General features: G+C 41.5%; 1 protein-coding gene across 3 annotated transcripts in view; it reads right to left on the bottom strand.

The window, feature by feature from the left end:
* LOC117588579 (mannosyl-oligosaccharide alpha-1,2-mannosidase IA) overlaps positions 1-17,941 on the bottom strand; it is a 60,465-nt gene that overhangs the window by 36,977 nt on the left and 5,547 nt on the right. Inside the window, exons 2-3 of one of the 3 annotated variants that reach the window (XM_034279979.1) lie at positions 5,767-5,788; positions 1,058-1,591 (exon numbers count right to left, since the gene is read on the bottom strand). The exons of 1 other annotated variant lie outside the window; for it this stretch is intronic. In XM_034279979.1, coding sequence (XP_034135870.1) covers positions 1,058-1,591; positions 5,767-5,788 — 556 coding nt within the window. Of the gene's footprint in view, positions 1-1,057; positions 1,916-5,766; positions 5,789-17,941 lie in introns of those variants that run through there. One more of the 3 variants, XM_034279976.1, reaches the window with a different exon arrangement.

The raw sequence follows: 17,941 nt of genomic DNA on the forward strand, positions 1-17,941 counted from the left end.
CTCAAGAGCTATTACAAAATCGGTTTTTGCTAGTTTAAACCCGTTTTAGCTGCCACATCAGTTGTCAGCCTTATGCAAAATGCGGATTGGGCTGCGCGGGCGGGCTGGGTGGGCCACGCAACGAAACGTGACAAAATTAATTGTACCCCTGGCCGGGGCACCGGTACAACAACCGGCAACTGTTTTCCTCGCAGGACACCGCATGTTAGAAGGCGTTCCTCTCCGTTCTCTTGTTTCGAATCGAATTGGAAATGCCGAAAGTGTTGGCAAACAGCTAACTTGGGGGTTAACCGCAATCTATAATACTCTACCCTGGCATTGAATTAGTTTTAGGTATTTACTTATCAGAAATCTTTGCATCTTTCAGAATGCTGTGGTAGAACTTTTTGAAATATGATTATAGATAATTTTGATATATAGGATATACTCGCACTATCTAAGATCTTTGCAAAATTTTTGAAAGTTTCTATATACTTTTTATCTGTAACAAACAATCGCAGAAAAGGTATCGATGGTGTGGGTGCATATGGAATTAAGTATGCACATGAGAGTGAGAGGCAGAGGCAGAGGCAGTGGCAGAGAGGCAAGGGCCAGTGGTGAACGACGACAACAGTTCGTGTTTGTCGCTCATTGTGACAATGCAGCGAATGATTAGCGGGAGACAACAATAATAAAAAGCTAGAAAAAACAACAAACAAACAAAACAAATTCGTAAATTGAATTTTTAGAAATGTAACGAATTTTTTGTTAGTGTTCTGTTGTTGTTGTAATTGGTAATGGGGAAACATTAAAAGCGGGTAAATGATGGACGTGAAATAAACTGCAAATAAATATATTTCGTACAATAAGGTAAATGTGTTTATTTATTGTTGTTACTTTTCATGTTTAAACTTACATTTTCTTGAACACTTTGTGGGCTAAGTATGGTGGAGAAGTAGGTAGGTAGGCAATACATATGAGTGTTGATGAAATGGTTTCAATAATCTATGGAAAATTACTCTTGGGAAATTCCGATTTGTGCTTGTAATTGAATAGAGTTTTTTCTCTTAGTGTATACCTGCTTGACATGGGCACGTCGCTCGAACTGTATGCCCCCTGGATTGTGATCCCGGATATCCATGACGACGCTGTTGCCTCTTCCCGAATTGCTCTCAGTGTTATTTCCATTCATGTCTCCTCCAGTGCTATTCCTTCCATTGCTGTTGAGTTCTGTGCTTTTCCCAGTGCCGTTGGTAGGAGCATTGCTGTTGCTTCCAGGACTGTTCCCCGAGCTTCTTTTGTTTGTATTTCCATTGACATTGAAATTGACATTGCCATTGGGCTTGCTGCTCTTTTCAGTTGTTGGCGTTGATGCCACCAGTGGCAATGCTGCCGGCAATGATATGGAATCAACATTGCCCTCCATCAATGCCTCGGCTGCTTCCAGCATATGTGGCATGCCCAGAGGCATGTTTCCACTACCAGCAGTGGTGCCACTGCCACTCCCACTTGCTGATTTGCCACTCCCCTTGCTGCCACTGGCACTCTCATTGGCGCTCCTTAGTCCGATTTCAATCACAATTTTATTGGGCTGCTGCTGTGGCAGCTGCTGATGTTGCAACGGTCGCTGTAGATTCTTTGGATGCGTCGATGCCGATATGTAGTTGAGATCGCTTTGCGATAGATGATGTTGCTGCAGAGTCGAGTACTGCTGCTCGACCAGTGCCGCACGTGTCTGGGCCGCCTGGTGGCCACCATTGGCCGCCGCCGAATCGCTGGCCACCTTCTCGCGTAGCTTTACGATATTCGAAATGTTGATGCTGTTCGTTAGGGTGATGCCCGTAATGCAGACCAAAATGATGGTCAGCACAACGCCGCAGATGGCAAGGGTGGGCATGCGGAAGAACTTTCCACTGCACATGGTGAGCAGGGTGGGCGGGGTTGGAGTGGGGAGAAGGGGTGTGCTGCTATCCAATCAAGCAAACATTTGGACAAAACCCTTTTATCTGGTTTGTTCTAACTCTTTTTTTTGTTTATTTTGTTGGATCACTCTTTTGCTTTTATGTTTTCTTTGCTTTGCTTTTGTGGCTGAGCTTCAAACGAGAGTTCAACAAACGGTGCTGGTTTTTGTTTTGTTGTTGTTGCTGTTTTCGTGTTGTTGTACTTCGACTCCCGCTCGCGATCGTCTCGCGACTCGTTCGTTGGCGTCTCCGCTCTCGTCTGCAGCTGGAACACGAATGCAGCTGGAAGGCAGCACTGCCACTGCCACTGCCACTGCACTGCCAACTGCAGTTCTTCGCTCGCTCGCTCGTTCGTTCGTTCGTTCGTTCGTTTGTTCGCTCTCTCTATCGTTTTGCTGGCGCTCTCGTTGAAGCTCTCGCTGTCGTTCTGCTTGTGGTTCTCGTTCTCTCAGCTGCTGGTTCACCTTGAGACGAGACGCTGGCTTCAGTAGCGCCGCCGTCGCAGCTGCGCAGCTGCCTCGAACGGATTTGCATGATGTTTTTACCGTTTCAATCGTTGTCGCTGATTTATTTTTGTTAATCTTGTTTATTTTTTTTTTAGCGCACGCCTTAGTGTATTTGATTTTTTATTGTTTTGGATTTTATTGCATGCCTTAAACGGCAAAGCAAAAAGTTTATAAATCTAAAAATACGCACACCGCACGAACCCGCAATGCAGATACGTTAAACATTTATTATGTGCACAGTTATTGCAGTTTTCTTGTTGTTGCTTTTGTTTCATTATGGGGTTGGTCTTTTGGGAGACAAAGAGAATAACAACGAGCGAAAATTGTGCCCTAAAAACAAGGTGATCGATCCTTTATAAAACCAATCAGATCGAGCTAATATTGGGTATAATTGTAGATAGCGAAATGACACATCACAAAACACATTTAGAGACACCTTAAGTACCCACTGTACGAATATTAATAGACAATTCTGTACGTTATTATGGCATTTTCAAGTTAATTGACATCTGCATTAAGCTTCGCTCTCCTCCCCTACAACAGCATCGATTGGCGTTCTAATGTCTCTCACAGAATGTTAATGAAATCAGTTTCAATCTCACTTTTCCTTTTACTTTTCCTTTCACTGGCACCTGCTGCTGCCGCAACACGGTTGAGCCGCGCTTTGGGTGTCTATGGGAGGCTTTAAGCATGTTCTAATGCCTAGGCTGTAATACCCTCTTAAATAGGCTTTTCGGGGACAAAGGGATGCATGAAAACGCGCCCGTCGCTTGGCATCATATTTATATTTCTCATTTATGTATACTCTAACCATGGATTTGTTTCAATGGAAAATACATCACTGTTACTTAAGATCGATTTTAACAATGACTAATACCCGTGACTGCTGTTCAAATTGCCCATAAACAAGCGGACACATTCGCAACGAGCAAATCTTCGATCTGCCAGACAAACTAAAAAAGGATCGAACGAATTTCAAAGGAACAGGGTATTCCCGCTTCGTCTTGAATAACTTTCCGTTTCTTTTGTTTTCTTTTTGTTTTTGGGTAGGCTTTAGGTATTCATTTCATGGGATCTGCACACGCGTCTATCACTGGTAGTAGCGGCGGGTGGGATAGCATGGGACATGTGGCGGATTTGCTTGAGCCGACACGCACGCACACTTTCGTGTCTTTGATGAACTAGGCAAGAAGGAAAGACAGCAAGAGAGAAAGATAGAGAAAGGCGAGCCACACGATTGGCAGGGAATGGCAAACAAAAAAAAAAAGAGCGAGTAGAGTAAAGTTTCGAGCGAGTTTCTTGCGCACATTGTTAGTGTGTCCTTAACACGATGCTTCTTTCACCGATGCATTTTATTTGGTGTCTTTTAGTTTTGGCATTTGCAGGGGAACATGTGAACCCACACGATCCCACGAAATTGTAGAGTCAGGTGCTCAAAGAGCCAAACGAAAAATAGTCTCATTGATTTTTAGTTATTTCTTGACGATTCCACGTTTGTGGATTTCTTTTATTTTAGCTAGAAATCCTATCGATTAGGCGCATTTTAGCTTAAGCTATCCACTTCACCCATATATTGCCGCAACCCTCTCTCTCCCTCTCTCTCTCTCCATCCATCACTTTTATTCAATTTCTTGTTGGATTTGGTTTTTCTTGTTCTGTGTGTGTTTTTCGTTGCTATTTATTTCAATTAATAAAGCTGCTGCTGCGTCTTTTGTCGCTTAATTAATTCCCAACAAAAGGGCTCTCAGCAAATGCTCGGCTAAGTAGAACCTTGAGAAGAGTTGAGAGCAGTGCGTGGTGGGCAGACAAGAGTGAGTGCTTGGGGGGCATTAACGGATTACATTTTCAATTTAGCATGTTAGTCGTCATCTTGTGAGCCAAATTACTTTGAGTCCACAGTGGAGGTTGGAAATCGTAGGCAAGTTAGGGGAAAATCTAGTATCAGAATAATTTACTTGATAGAACAAATACAATTTTCAATTAAAAACACAGCCACAAAATATACCATAATTCGCTCAAAGTTCGATTAGAAAAGGTGACAACATTTGATTAGCTGTTGCATTGTTGCAAGTCAGAGATAATGCAAAAATCACGAATATGGGGCAGCTCAAACGAAAGTCAATTGATGGTTGACAGCACAGGGGGCTGGCTTTCTTTGTCTCTGTTCCTTTCCCTCTTCATATCGTAGAAGCCATAAGCCCTTAAATTCAAGAACTTCAATGCATCCCCAAGCAACCATATGCATTCCAGTGATAAGTAGTAAATTGCATAATAATAACATGCATCAGGGAAGCAAGGAAGGGGCCTCTGAAGGATAAGACGATGTCAGTGGCTGATGCAGTGGCTCGCTGTGACTAAAGAAATGAATGTGAAGCAATCTTTGCCGTTTCATCTTAATTATTTTCAACAGCTTTTCATGAAATTGCGGCTCAAGGCGGGCGTGCAAACAGCAAAACAGATTGCATTACAGCAAGTTGCATGCAGCAAAAGGGATGCAGCAATGTTGCACATTTCATAATCGAGAGAGAGAGAGAGAGAGAGAGCAGGACACCAGAGAGATGGGAAACTTTATTAAATTTACGCAAGTAAATTGCAATTTATTCTCTCCCCTCTACCATCGCCCCCGTCCCCGTCGGTACCCATTCCCCCCCAACATAACACCCGTTGCCAACCCTCCTCTACTCTGCACCAAAGGCCGGGTACGCTATTAAATTGGATTACACTCGCAGGCCACAATGCGTATGCGTAATTTCGCAATGGCGATGGCGACCCATTAAGGACCAAGGCAGGATGCGAGCTTCTGAAGCCTCGACCCATAAATAAAATAAATAATAAGCACAAAAATAACGAGCACACACATTCATCCAGTATCCATCACTTAGCCTTTCGGGTAACAAATTCCATATAAATAATTCGACTCCTGTGCATTCCATATGTGCAATTTCCCTGACCTGCTTTAAAGTTTTTCTCTCGAGTTGCCTCGATTTTTGATTACCCAATTACGGAGTAGAACAGCCGCACTTTCCCACCCACCAGATCAGCCTTGAAGGGGGCTTGGCTTAAACACTGTCATTTTTTCCCCTCATTATGGCCGACATATTTTCAGGTAATTTTAGTTCAAGTTTCAGCCTCTAAATCGGATGGAAGGAAAAATCGTAGGCTTTGCGGCCCAAATGGTGATGGTGGTCCCTGCCATTTGCAATGGCCAGCAGTGCCGCCTGCGCCTGCAGCTACGTGTTTTCCTGTTTTCCTTCCATTTTCCCACCGAAACATTTCCTCACTTTCCTGCTACCCGTCGTCCGTTTTTGACTGCTGTACTGCTGCTGGTGCTGTTGCTGCTGCCTGAACGCATTATTTTGTCATTTGCATTTGCCTCTGCATTTCGAAAGCTTCCCTCCGGCCGCCGCACCGCTCCGTTCTATTGCAGCCACTTTTTTTTTTGCCCCGAAAAATTTTCATTTCGAGGCACGTCGAGGCTTCGGATTTGTACACCCAGCACTGGTAGGGTTTCATGGGGTGTGTTAGGCACAGAGAAGTAAATAGAGTTGGCCATAGAGGACACACTGATGACTCGACTCGGAGTGCACAAGTGAATGCGGCCAAGGAGAATGCCCGAGAATTTAATATCGAATCATGTCTGTACTGGGTATCTGCCGTACGTTTCTTCTGTCTGATTTCGATTTGTTTCTTATGCCCTAAAGGTTGGGCAGATGTTTCCTTTGGCTGATGCTGATGCTGCTGCTGCTATTTCCCTTTTTGTGGGGTGGGAAGGAAGGAGTATTCAAATCCAAAATCCAATTCCCAAGGCTCTTTCAATGCAATGTCCTTGGCCAATAAGAGAGAGAAGTTTTGCTGGGGCGGCTGTCGCTCTTTCCACAAATCGAGTTAATTTCTTCCCCAGAAAAAAACGAGAGAAATGCAACCAGAAATACAACCAATTTTTGGCCTGGCTGTGTGTCTTTATGCGGCATGTGGCATGCATTTAACCCGCGCCTTGACCCGTGCCCGCAGTACCGTGCCGCCTTTTCAGTGGCAAAAATCAACAAAAACAAACTGCGACATCAGACGCGCGTGTCCTTGCGAATGCAGCAACAGCAGCTCCTGTCAACCTTTCTCTAATTAGTAGAACTGTTTGCCCAGTGCTCAGACCACCCAACAACAACATCATCCATTCCCAGAACTACTGCAGCGATAATTATAAATCTGAGATTGAAGGGTCGCTCTGGGAGAGAGCGGCATAGTGGTTGACGTTCGCTCGCCCTCTAATGATTTATTTACGCCTTTCTCTCACACACAGTTTTCCTTCATTTCGTGTTCGTATTCTTGGATTTTATTCATCTGTTGTTTTAAGAATATCTTCTTTTAGTTCTTGACTGATTTCCAAGCTAAAGACATATTTAATATAAATAAATAAATAAATATTAAGAGTGTGTCAGGGACATATTCATCATGAATTGATGACTCTTTGGCCCAATTTTGCTTTATGACAGGATTAATAAATATTGATCCAACGCTGTGGCACTGAGCGCGGGACAGATAAGGGAATTATCCTGATACACAAAAATATATAATAATAAAACATGCACTTAATTATGAATTTATTTCGATATAAAATTCATATATTATCGAGAGAGTCGAGGAAGTAGCTGACAGCAAATAAATGGTCCAATGACTTCTGGCCTAGAGTTATAGACGTCCTCAGCTGCCCCCCTGCCCCTGACTTGAAGGATGACAGTTGACGGATGACAGATGATGAATGATGAATGATGGCTGTATAACGGTTAATAATTTAATCTGTATCGTTATATTCTCTATATTGTTTTGTTATTTTTCACAGTTAAAACTCTGCACAATATGACGGACATTCCCACATACATCTATACCATATCCCTGACTATACTTCCAGCGGTGACTGTACTTCCCAGTAGCCAGTGCTGTAGTGCTGTAGCCTTCAAAACGATCGCCTGAGGCTGCAGGGGGGTCGGGGGATGGGGCTTCATTTTGCGTGAACATTGGAACGTTCGAACGTTGGCAGGAGCAGAATGGCCCAACATCACGGGGCCAGTAGGAGCATTAGCCAGTGAGGCAGGAGAGAAATGTGCCATGTGGCATGTGGCGTTGACATAAAGGGTATGGTTTAGCGACCGCTGTCCAGTCCACTTCGTAGCTATACCTTCTGGTACGGTTCGGTACGTAATGGCAGTGTGCCCTAGCCCCCCTGCTGCTCCTTGTATTTATTGTGTGTGTGCGTGCCTCTGAATGTGGTGCGGTTTAAAGCTAAACAAAAGGACAACGCCAACAAGGACATCCAGAAGGCAGAACATACAAACGCAAAAGCCCAAAGCAGCAGCAGCAGCCAGTCGTCTATTGCAGGCACTTTGAATTATTAAAACTGCACCACAAGGATAACAATAACAAGAGAGGAGGAGAGGCAGCATGGATGGGGAAGAGAGTGCCTTCTAATCCTACAGCCAACAGCAGTCTCTTCCCCCCTCTATCTCCCAGTATATTCCACTCTATATCTCTATAAAGCAGTGTCATCCTTTGTATCGTGTTAGCGAAAATAAAAAAAATATATATAGAATAGAATAGGCCAATTTTTGACCAGTTTTTGGGGCGGTGTTGGGGATGGGGCTGTGAGAAATTGGTAACCGAAACCGAAACCGAAACCGGAATCGAAGCAATATTTAATTAGTGCATGCCAATTGTTGACAGGCAGCAGCAGCAGCAAAAGGATACAGAGGAGCCTGTGCTGTCTCTGCTTTTGCGACACGAGCTGGCACACAGCCAGCACATGTTTAGGGACTTCCCCCCGCCCCAACTCTTTCTATATAGACATAGAGAGAGAGAGAGAGATAACACCCACAATATCCCCACTCTCTGTCATTCAGGTGCTGTTCTGTTCTGTTCTATCTGGTGCTGCTGCTGCGTGAATGAGGTTTTTGGGATATGCAATGCTTCTGCAGCTAAAGAAATAATTTAGCATACTTTTATGCGTGTGGCAGGGCGGCCTGTCTCTTGTCTCTATATTTCTCATTGAAATGGAGCACAAGCCGCGTGGGTACGTACATGCAAGGAGCAGCATAAGAAAGAAACTTCAGGAAACTGTGTGTTTCCGAATCCATACGATTGCACTATGGTCCCAATGACCACTTTTGTTGTCCTAAATTAACAACTGAGAACTCCAAAACTCCATGGGAGTCTTCATTTTAAAACAATATTACACTTGATATCAAACTCTATCCCTCCAGCATAGCTAGTGACTAATACGGTGGCTTAAATGCAATGCAAAATGGCACCCTACTTCACAATTTTCTTCTTCATTGTGTTCCAATTTCTCATTTGAGGTTATGATCTATAAATGCAAATTGTAAGAGTTGTGGTCAAATGTGGCATTTCTGACTATATACATTTTAACAATCATTTATTAGGTTTAATAGGTTTCAAGGTGGAACCAGGTGGCACTCTATTAAAAAAACCTTTTTCAAAAATTAGTTTTCACCACGAACTGATACATATTGAAGGCCTCACTTTGACATACAATTACGAAGACATCGCCAACTACTAGATATTGTTCACATTACAAAACAGGTGGTAAAAACCCTACTGAATAAAATGCATCCAAAAAATGGGATCAGTTAATCGTATTTTTCAATTTATGAGACATTTAAAACAGCAATAAAATTGGTACTTTTTCACTGCACGACAAAAACGACCGATGGGCGCTCACGCATTCCGTGATAGATAAAAAAAAAGATAATGCCAGATCTCTTTCGGAAGTTACAAAAACGCTACACTGATGGTTCGAATAATGCATTGCTTCCCGCTCTTCCGATGGTATTCTGGATCTCTGACTCTCTCAGTCTTTGTGTTGACAGAATGTTGGGGAACTGACGCAGAGCTTGTATGCACATTTGGTGGCTGGCCGATCCCCCTGGCTGTGTTTAGTCTTCATTTGTTTCCCGATATCTGATCCCATGGCGATGATGCGCCGTTTGTGTGTTGCATTTCTTATGTTTCCTTTTTTAGTTTTTATTGTTTTGTTGCAAATTCCGCAACGAAGCTTCTCGCATAATTGCTTTTTGGTTGTCTGTCTGTCGCTTGACTACCCTTTTCTTTTTCGCCTTTTGGCCGCTCTCTTTTCACCTCCTCTCAGGCTGCATACAACTCCCCCCCCCCCCCTGTCAAACAGATATACCCTTTTCGTATCCCCCAAAACAAAACCACATTTGGCTTCAATTGTTGGACTGACAAAATGGATTGTCTCTGTGCTTTGGCCCCCATCCTGCCTGACTTTGGCAGCCATTCACCCAGAGCAAGTGGGAGGGAGAGAGACAGAGAGGCACATCAATTCTCTAGAATAGCGACAATAGACAGTTGCAAAAAAGAAAAAAAAACAAAAAACCGAAACCCGAAACAGAAATAAAACTAGATTTTTGCAATTAAAATGCAACATGAGGCCTGTGCCATGAAATTCAGAGATGGCTGAGAAAAATTCCCAAAAGCCTGACAGAGAAGGAGACTCTGAAATGCGTGACTGAGAGATAGAGAGTGAGTGAGATAACAAGAGCCACATCATGAAAGAAAGAGGCCAAGAGGCCAACAGGGAGCCAGAGACGGCGAGTGGGGTGCCAGCCAACATTTGAAGTGAAACTTTTGGGACAAAAAGTCAGCAAATGATTTTTACAATTTCTGCTGTCCAATGCAGTTACGTGTACGAGAGTCAGCAAACAAGCAGACAAACAAACGTAAATAAAATGCATGAAAAAGCTGACAAAAAAAAGTATATATATCACACAGACACAGGCACACGCATTAAAAAGTTTTGTCAGAAGCGGAAAGTGCCGTAAAAGCCAGGTACAAAAAAGTGCGAGGCATTACAGCCATAAGGATACCCCTTGCACAACATAAATAATTGAAAATGTCATTTTGAGGCATAGATTACACCCACAGAAGAAAGTAGAATTAAACCCAAGAAATAAAAAATAGAAAAACAAAATATAAGAAAGAGACCATAAAGATATTGAATAACAACGAACATGTGTAGAATCTTAAACAAAAAAAATGTTTTGGCGCTTAACATTGATCGCTGTACATTTGAATGTTTTATGGGCAATGGCAAGAGTACTTTTAGTAGGTACTACTGCTCATTGTGGAGCAACTGCTGCACCTTCTTGGGGCACTGTGTCTCCTGGTCCCACCACCCACCGATAAATTGTTTGTGTGCTGTTCGCTTTTTGCCTTTTCTTTATACAAACGGACGGCGGGCGCCACATGAATTATGGTTGGACAACGATGCCGCAAGAAAAGCGTGGAAAGCCCAATGAATTATTAATCAACAAAAGGAAAAGGAAAAGGAAGCAAGGAGCAACAGAGCAACAAAAAACCACAAAAAACATATGGAAGCAGCAGCAGGACGGAAGAAAAAAATAATAAGGTAAAAGCAAAGAGCAAAAACCGCTGCAACAAATGAAAAACTTAAAAAAAAATACAAATAGAAACAGAAATAGATAATTATTTTAGTAAAAAGTGCAATAAAATGCAAAATTTCGAATATAAATTCAACACAAAGATATAGCAAAGAAACCTAAAAATTATTTTAGAAAATTGGATCCTATTCGCTTATGGGAAATTTGTTCGTTATTTGCCCAAATGAAACGCGGGGCACCCTCTTGGTGGCTAATAATTTCTAGCAGAACATAATAAAGCGGCGACGACAGGTCTTTAGAAATGCACGCCAGCAACCATTGAGTTTTTCCGTAAGACGTGATAGTCTGGCTAGTTGGCCCTCGCCACCGAACCGCCTTGACTTGCAGGCTTCTTTTCCAACGATGAATGTAAATGTTGCCTTGACATCAAATCAGACGTGTCAAAGTGGAGTAAGTGAAACGAATGTAAGGGGGAAAGAGGTGTCTTTGAGATGCTAGAAGATGGAGGAGAAAGGTGCACACACATAGAGCATTGGGGCAGGTCAACAGACAGACACGAACGGCACGAACGTGTCGAAAGAAAGAAAGAGTCTGTTTGCCTCCGCTTTTGGCTTTTTGTAGAAGAGAATTCTTTAAATTCCTCTCTTTATCCTACACTCAACTGCAGCTTGTTTGTCGGTGGCACAGACATCTACACCTGCCACACCTCACGCCTCTGCTCTCTGTTCTCTGTTCTCTGTCCTCTGTCCTGCCTCCTCAACGCATCAAGTGCAGCAGCATCAGATTGTCCTGGCCTGGGCCTGGTGGTCCTTTGGCTTAGAGAGTGCTCCTTCTCCGTCTGTATCACCGCTCAAGTGCACTCGAGTTGCCTGTAAACAAACACATGACTCGCTGGATGGATATATACTCGTTCGGCTAGATACGGATACGTCTAAGGATACGGCAGTGGAGTGGTTGGATGCAGCCCAGAATACGATACGCTTTTGTCTAGCGCCTCGCAAATACTTTGCAAGCTGCACATTGCGGGACTGGGGTGGTACTGAGGGCTTGTGTTCTACGGAGCAGTCAATTTTCTCCCTAGCTTGCAATAACAAATCATCTTTCTATGTTTCTTCTTATAAACAGTAGAAAGTCCACAGGGCGAACAAATTGTTTCACGCTTTTCGGTGGTACGATGTACTGTACTCTGCTTTGACTTGAATGATTTCTGGTGTCAAATTTTTGCGAAAATTGGAAATCTTACAGTTCCTGGTTTTTGGTCTCTTTGGATCTTTCATTGGAAACTCAACACTCTTGATTCTCCATCTTTTATCTATAGATGTGTCTCACCAATAGGAGATCTCACTGTACTTTACACACTCTCTTCTTTGTCATTGCCTGCCACGCTCTCTCTCTCTGTCTCTCTATCTTCTAAGCTCTTTCTGCCAAGTCATTTTCTTTCTCTTCGTTTCTTCATTTTCTATCCATCTTCCTGTTAGACTCCTCATATAAAGCGCCTCTCCCTTCAATGCCTCCTCCATTGCGTGATGGCTAGGTTATTATGCTGTATGCTGCTGCTCAAGTGAAAAATGACGCATTATGCGTTACTTTCGAATGTGTGAATACTGCTTCCTAGCACACTCAGTGTGTTCATGTGTGTGTGTATGCATACATGCATGTGTGTAGTCAAATGTAACCCCTTGTGGCCACACATCGTTCTGTAGAGAGAGGCGAAAGCGAGGGGCAGAGCAGTTTTGTCTATGACTGAGATTTTAATGTGAAATTTTCAACGTGTTAAGACCCTTTTTTTTTGTAGTTGCAAACAGCATATAAATTGCATTTTTTTTTTAGTTTATGAAAAATATTTAAAATGTTTGCTACCTTTGTTTAATTTACTAATTTTAACAAAAATCCCAAAAATGTTTGCCTCTGAACATAGTGTAATCCTGCAGGACGAAAATACCCTTACCATATAGTATTTTTACCGGTTTTTATTTTTATTTTTAATATTTCATTTAGAGGAGGATTGGGGTCTACACTCTTCTCAGCCTTTCAGTCTCCCATTCCACTGCGCTATATCCCAGCCCACATTTCCACGCCCCTACCCACTCTTTTATCCCATATACTCGTATATACCATACATTTCTTTTTATCCGTTTGTTTTATTTACTGCTGCTGCAACATTTCGCGTGTGAAGAATTTCTCTCTCTTGCCTGCTGTGCGGAATATTACACATATTTTTTTTAGATTTAGTTTTTGGCTTTCATTTATGCACATAAATACGAGTACGACGAGTGCGTACATATATGTACATATATTCGTTGTATATTTTGATGTGCCCCGTGCTGAGAGGAGTGTCCGTCCCGTCTCTCTGTCCTGTCCCCAGCTCCCTTGATCCCATACTGTGCGTTGTTTTCGGTGTGTTCTTGTTGCTTTTTTTTCCCCTTCCATCCTGTGTTGTGTTCCTTATTATTACTCACGGGGATTCCTCGCTCGCTAGCAGCATTCAAAAGTTGCTTTGAGTGTCAACGAATTTAAAAGTGGAATTTTGCTTGATTAAAATTTGTTTGCTAAAATATGAATTAAAAAAGTTTTCCTAGCAATTTTTGTTCGTAATTCCTTTGGATTTATAACCAGTGGGGGGCCGAAATGATTTTTGCTCAAGAAAGAACCGTTTATTTCTTACAAAGGATTTTTCTTGGAAAAAGGAATGATTTTTTTAACGTTTTATAATTTAAAAAATAATTATTGAAGTAAAGTTATAAAAGTGTCAATTTTTTTAATTCAAAAATTAAGTTGTGTAGAATATTCTTCTGAAGTAGTTACACAGACATCTACATATACATATTTATGTAAATAAATTATGTTTTTTATGGGTTTGTATTACGGAACAAAAATCGAACAACTATAATAATATAATTTATGTTTTATTTGGCCCACTCCGTCCAGCTAATAACAAATATTTGATCTGTTTCCAAATATCATATGGATTCTGCTTTTCTCGCATTTCTCATATTTTAAATGTGTTGGTTGCCCTTTCCTAACAAACGAATTTAAACCAAAATTCACAATTTCTAGAAATTTGTTCCAACAATTATTTACTAGAAAATGGTCTTTGCCTAGCGAACAAAATACCAGCACAAAATGCAATAAATTACCTATTCAATAATGCATACATTTTATATTTTTCTATTTCCTCACCGTCGAGAGAGTTTCCTCAGGGGAGTTTTTTGCAAAATATTTTAGAAATTTGTTTGCAGCTTCTGGCCCCGCAATTTTTTTCCAGCTATTCTCCATTACTTATGTGTCATGTAAGAAATATTTACTAAATACAATTCTAATGCAATTGCTCTGCAAGACAATCATGCATATTCATGTCATAAATTGAATTCACGTTAAATTTTTAATGAATTTTTCAGCTTAACAAATGTTTGCTCCGTTGATTTTATTTTTCGTTTGAAAATTGCCTGAAAGAGATATCCGTTGAATGAATTTTCCACAAGTATTCATTAAATGCAAATAATTTCCAAGTGTTAATTTGAAGAAATTACCCATTTTCCCATACTTGGAATACCATGAAATCGCAAACTCAAATCTTAATTTTTGTTGGCTGACGAATTTTTTACATATTCATCATTTTCCTTTCATTAACTCGAATATCTCACTCACTTTACATTGTGGGAAATGGGGATTATTTTTGCATGCATTTAATTACATTTCACTTTAAATTTCCCTCCATTTTTCTCGGACTATTTTGTGGTCAACAAAAATTAAAAAAAAAAAAACCTTCATGAAAGCCATCCTAAATTATTTTTTTATTTCAATTACATTGTGGCCATGGCATGTATTTTTTCCATACATTTCCGTACATTTTTTTGGTGCATTTTAATTCAATTTTTAATGCATTTTTTTTGCGAGCAAAATGTTGGAGTGATTCTGTACCGATTTTTCTGTCACCATTTTCCGCATTTCATTTCATTCAAATGTAAACAAGAAAAAAACACGTCAAAAAAATTAAAAGGGAAAAGCAAGATGGTGTCATCGGCACATTGCACTTCCGTTTCCGCTTGGCAGCGCCGCCAACGCTGATGCCACCGCCGCGCGGCGGTTTGGCGGTTTTGACGCCTCTGCTCTGCACACCCATGAGCCACGCACCCAGAATTAATGGACAACGCAAACAATAAGTTGCCTGACTCTTCCTCCAATGGCAACTGCAACAACAGCAACAACAACTTGCAACTTTTGTTCTTTATTAAGTAAAAGAGTAGCCAAATGGATGCTGGCTGCAGGCCACAGTGCCTGCTGCAGGTATAGCCTTGAACACGCACGTACCAACCACAGAGCAAACTACCGTTACTTGCTGCCGATTTCCCGATGCTCGGATGCCGACACTCGACTCGTAATCGTATACGCGCACCGTACGTACGTACCTCTCGCTATGTTACGGAAACGCGACGCGCGCGCGTGCAAATGGAGTTGACGCTTCCAGTGCAGGAGACACAGTGAACGCGCCAGAGCCAAGCATCAGCAAAAGAACCAGCCAGCGCCAGCACCAGCGACACTGGCAAAGCAGCAGCAGGCAGCAAGCAGCAGTGCCACTGCCAGTGCCATTGGCAGCCAGACAGTTAGCCCTTCTCCTGGTTTTTTCCTCCCCACTCTCAGCACCATCCCACGACGAAGGATAACCAGGAGGCTATTCCCAGCACACGAACGAAAACTAGCGACCTATGTCGGGCCCATGTTCGGCAGCGTTCGGCTCTCAAGTCGAGAAGCGGCGAATCGAAGCGAATCGAGTCCCCCCACCCCCTCAACGACTGCCAGTAGGCGCGGAGGAGCCCATCGAACAAGGCGAACACCACACACGCCAAGTAAGAGGGAAACATATAGAGAAGGTAAACGATAAAGCTCGAACTTTGAATACTCTTTACGGCTTTTAACAGAATTTCTCACAGTGGGAGGATATTGACACTGATTCTGGTATTCTCAAAGACAGAATTGATATAAAATATTAAAAATAAACATGCCTTTTGAAACTTTCTAGTGATTTGATGGAGTTGCTTGGATATTGATATTATTATCCTGTATCCTGTACTATTTATTTATGTTTTTCTTATATTTAGTAATTAGTATTTTCACAAAGTGAATTACTTTGAGAATATACCTGAAGCGCATTCCCTATCTGAGTTGTTGACAACTACAACAAAACGGCAAAACAACATTCAACAATCTTTTTTTTGGCGCCAAAAAATCGCGTTCGCGTAGGAAAGCTCCCTACGCTGAAAGCTTTTCACAAAGGCCAAAGCTCGCGGAACGAAATGGCAAGCGGAACACAACTCTCTCTCTCTCTCTGTTCCTCTCTTTCTCATTCTCGCTCTCTCGGACTTCTATTTATCCCACTGTTTGTTGGTTGTAAGTTTGGGGCCAATGGCATGGGCTAGGAGTCCGCTGCAATATGTATGGGTATCAAAGCTTTTAGCCGAAAGGTCAGCGTTAAATGAAGCATTGTTTTTGGTGGAGCACAAACACACATCGAAGGAATTAGGCACCCTCCTCCACTATGGGGAATTGGACCACTTTTTGTTGCAAAAATTAATAACATCCAAACGAAACAATATTTTTGACTTTCGTTTTTTTATATTAGCGTATATTAGTGAGAGGAAGGTATTTTGCAAAAAAAGGCGATGCATTGCCATTTCTCCAGGATACATTTGTATTTTTACTTAAGCTATCCTCATGTGAGGAAAATAGTCGGTTCCTCAACGTAAATGATTCGTAATGCTTTAAAACATGATACCAACAAGAAACACGTGAAAGAACTGGCGCAATATTCCCATTTCGGTGCCTGAGAGCATGGGGGATCCATTTAATGAAAAAAATGGCTTAGAAGGGATCTTAAAAAAATTCCAAAGATAAGTAAAGCTAGATCTAGCTTAAAAGAACATAAATTAAAAGCCCGAAGTCGGAGAAAAAATCCTATTTAGCAAGCTAGCCATGGGGCCAAGTGAATACAGGGCAGAAACACACACGGAGTTGGCAAAAATAAACGTTGTTATAGATTTGTTGTTGAAAAAACTTTAGATCTTATGTAAAACGAATAAAGGAATGAGAAACAAAACCCTTTGACTCACATTAAAATCTAATAATCATATTGAGACAAGCATCAAATGGTATTATATACGGCAAAAATAGATGATGAATCAACATGTCTTTGTTAATATATAATAAAACAATGATGCTTCCTTATATGCAATAGAAATTGCCGTTGATTTGTGTCTTGTCATCAGGACAGATCAGCTAAAAGCTCGAAAGGGTTATAAGCAGTAAGTAAACTATTTTAATGGAAAATATGTAGGTAAATTCCGTTGTAATTTAAAGTTCTTTTTAGGAAGAATTGCTATTTTTGTTGCCCAATTACCGGAATAGTTCCTTTTCTTTTCAAATATTTCCAACAGAAGCCTTCAACGCATACCATTTCTCTCGGATAAGTTGAATTAAGCCTCAAAGTTGATATAATAGGTTAAAAAACGTTCATTAGAACCATTGTTTTAACAAAATATCTCCAAGAAGAAAGATTAATGTCATGGTGTTATTTTATACGCCACAGCTGTACGTACCCACAGACATCAACTGGTCTTGAGTCAGTCACTAACAAAAAAATGTTGCGACATGTTTTGGGTTCTTTTTCGCACTTTGTCGCATTGTCACTTGTGTAACTACTCTGCTGGCTCCCCATTTTTCACTGGCTAAGTGACTTAACCATTTATAGTAATAGTAAACTCCTCTGAGCCATAATCAGGTTTTGTTTTCACAGTTGAGCTTCCATTTAAGTGGTTTGCAATTATTACAACACAACGTACCATTACTGACTGGCTAAACGGGGAAGGTAAATTGAGCGAATTTTTCACATTTAAGGGGAAAGTTATTGTCAATTGTCTGTGCTAAAACGAGCAGAGTTTGGGGACCACCTTCGCTTCACATTGACTCCGATAAGTACCGGGGTGCATGCTAAATCCTCAAGAACGACGAGAGGAAAATCTCCCCGGTGTCTGTGGAGACTTGCTTTTACACATCGAATCCATTGAACAGC

This window comes from Drosophila guanche, unplaced genomic scaffold (genome assembly GCF_900245975.1).
Source record: "Drosophila guanche unplaced genomic scaffold, DGUA_6, whole genome shotgun sequence".
NCBI classification, from domain to species: Eukaryota; Metazoa; Arthropoda; class Insecta; order Diptera; family Drosophilidae; genus Drosophila; species Drosophila guanche.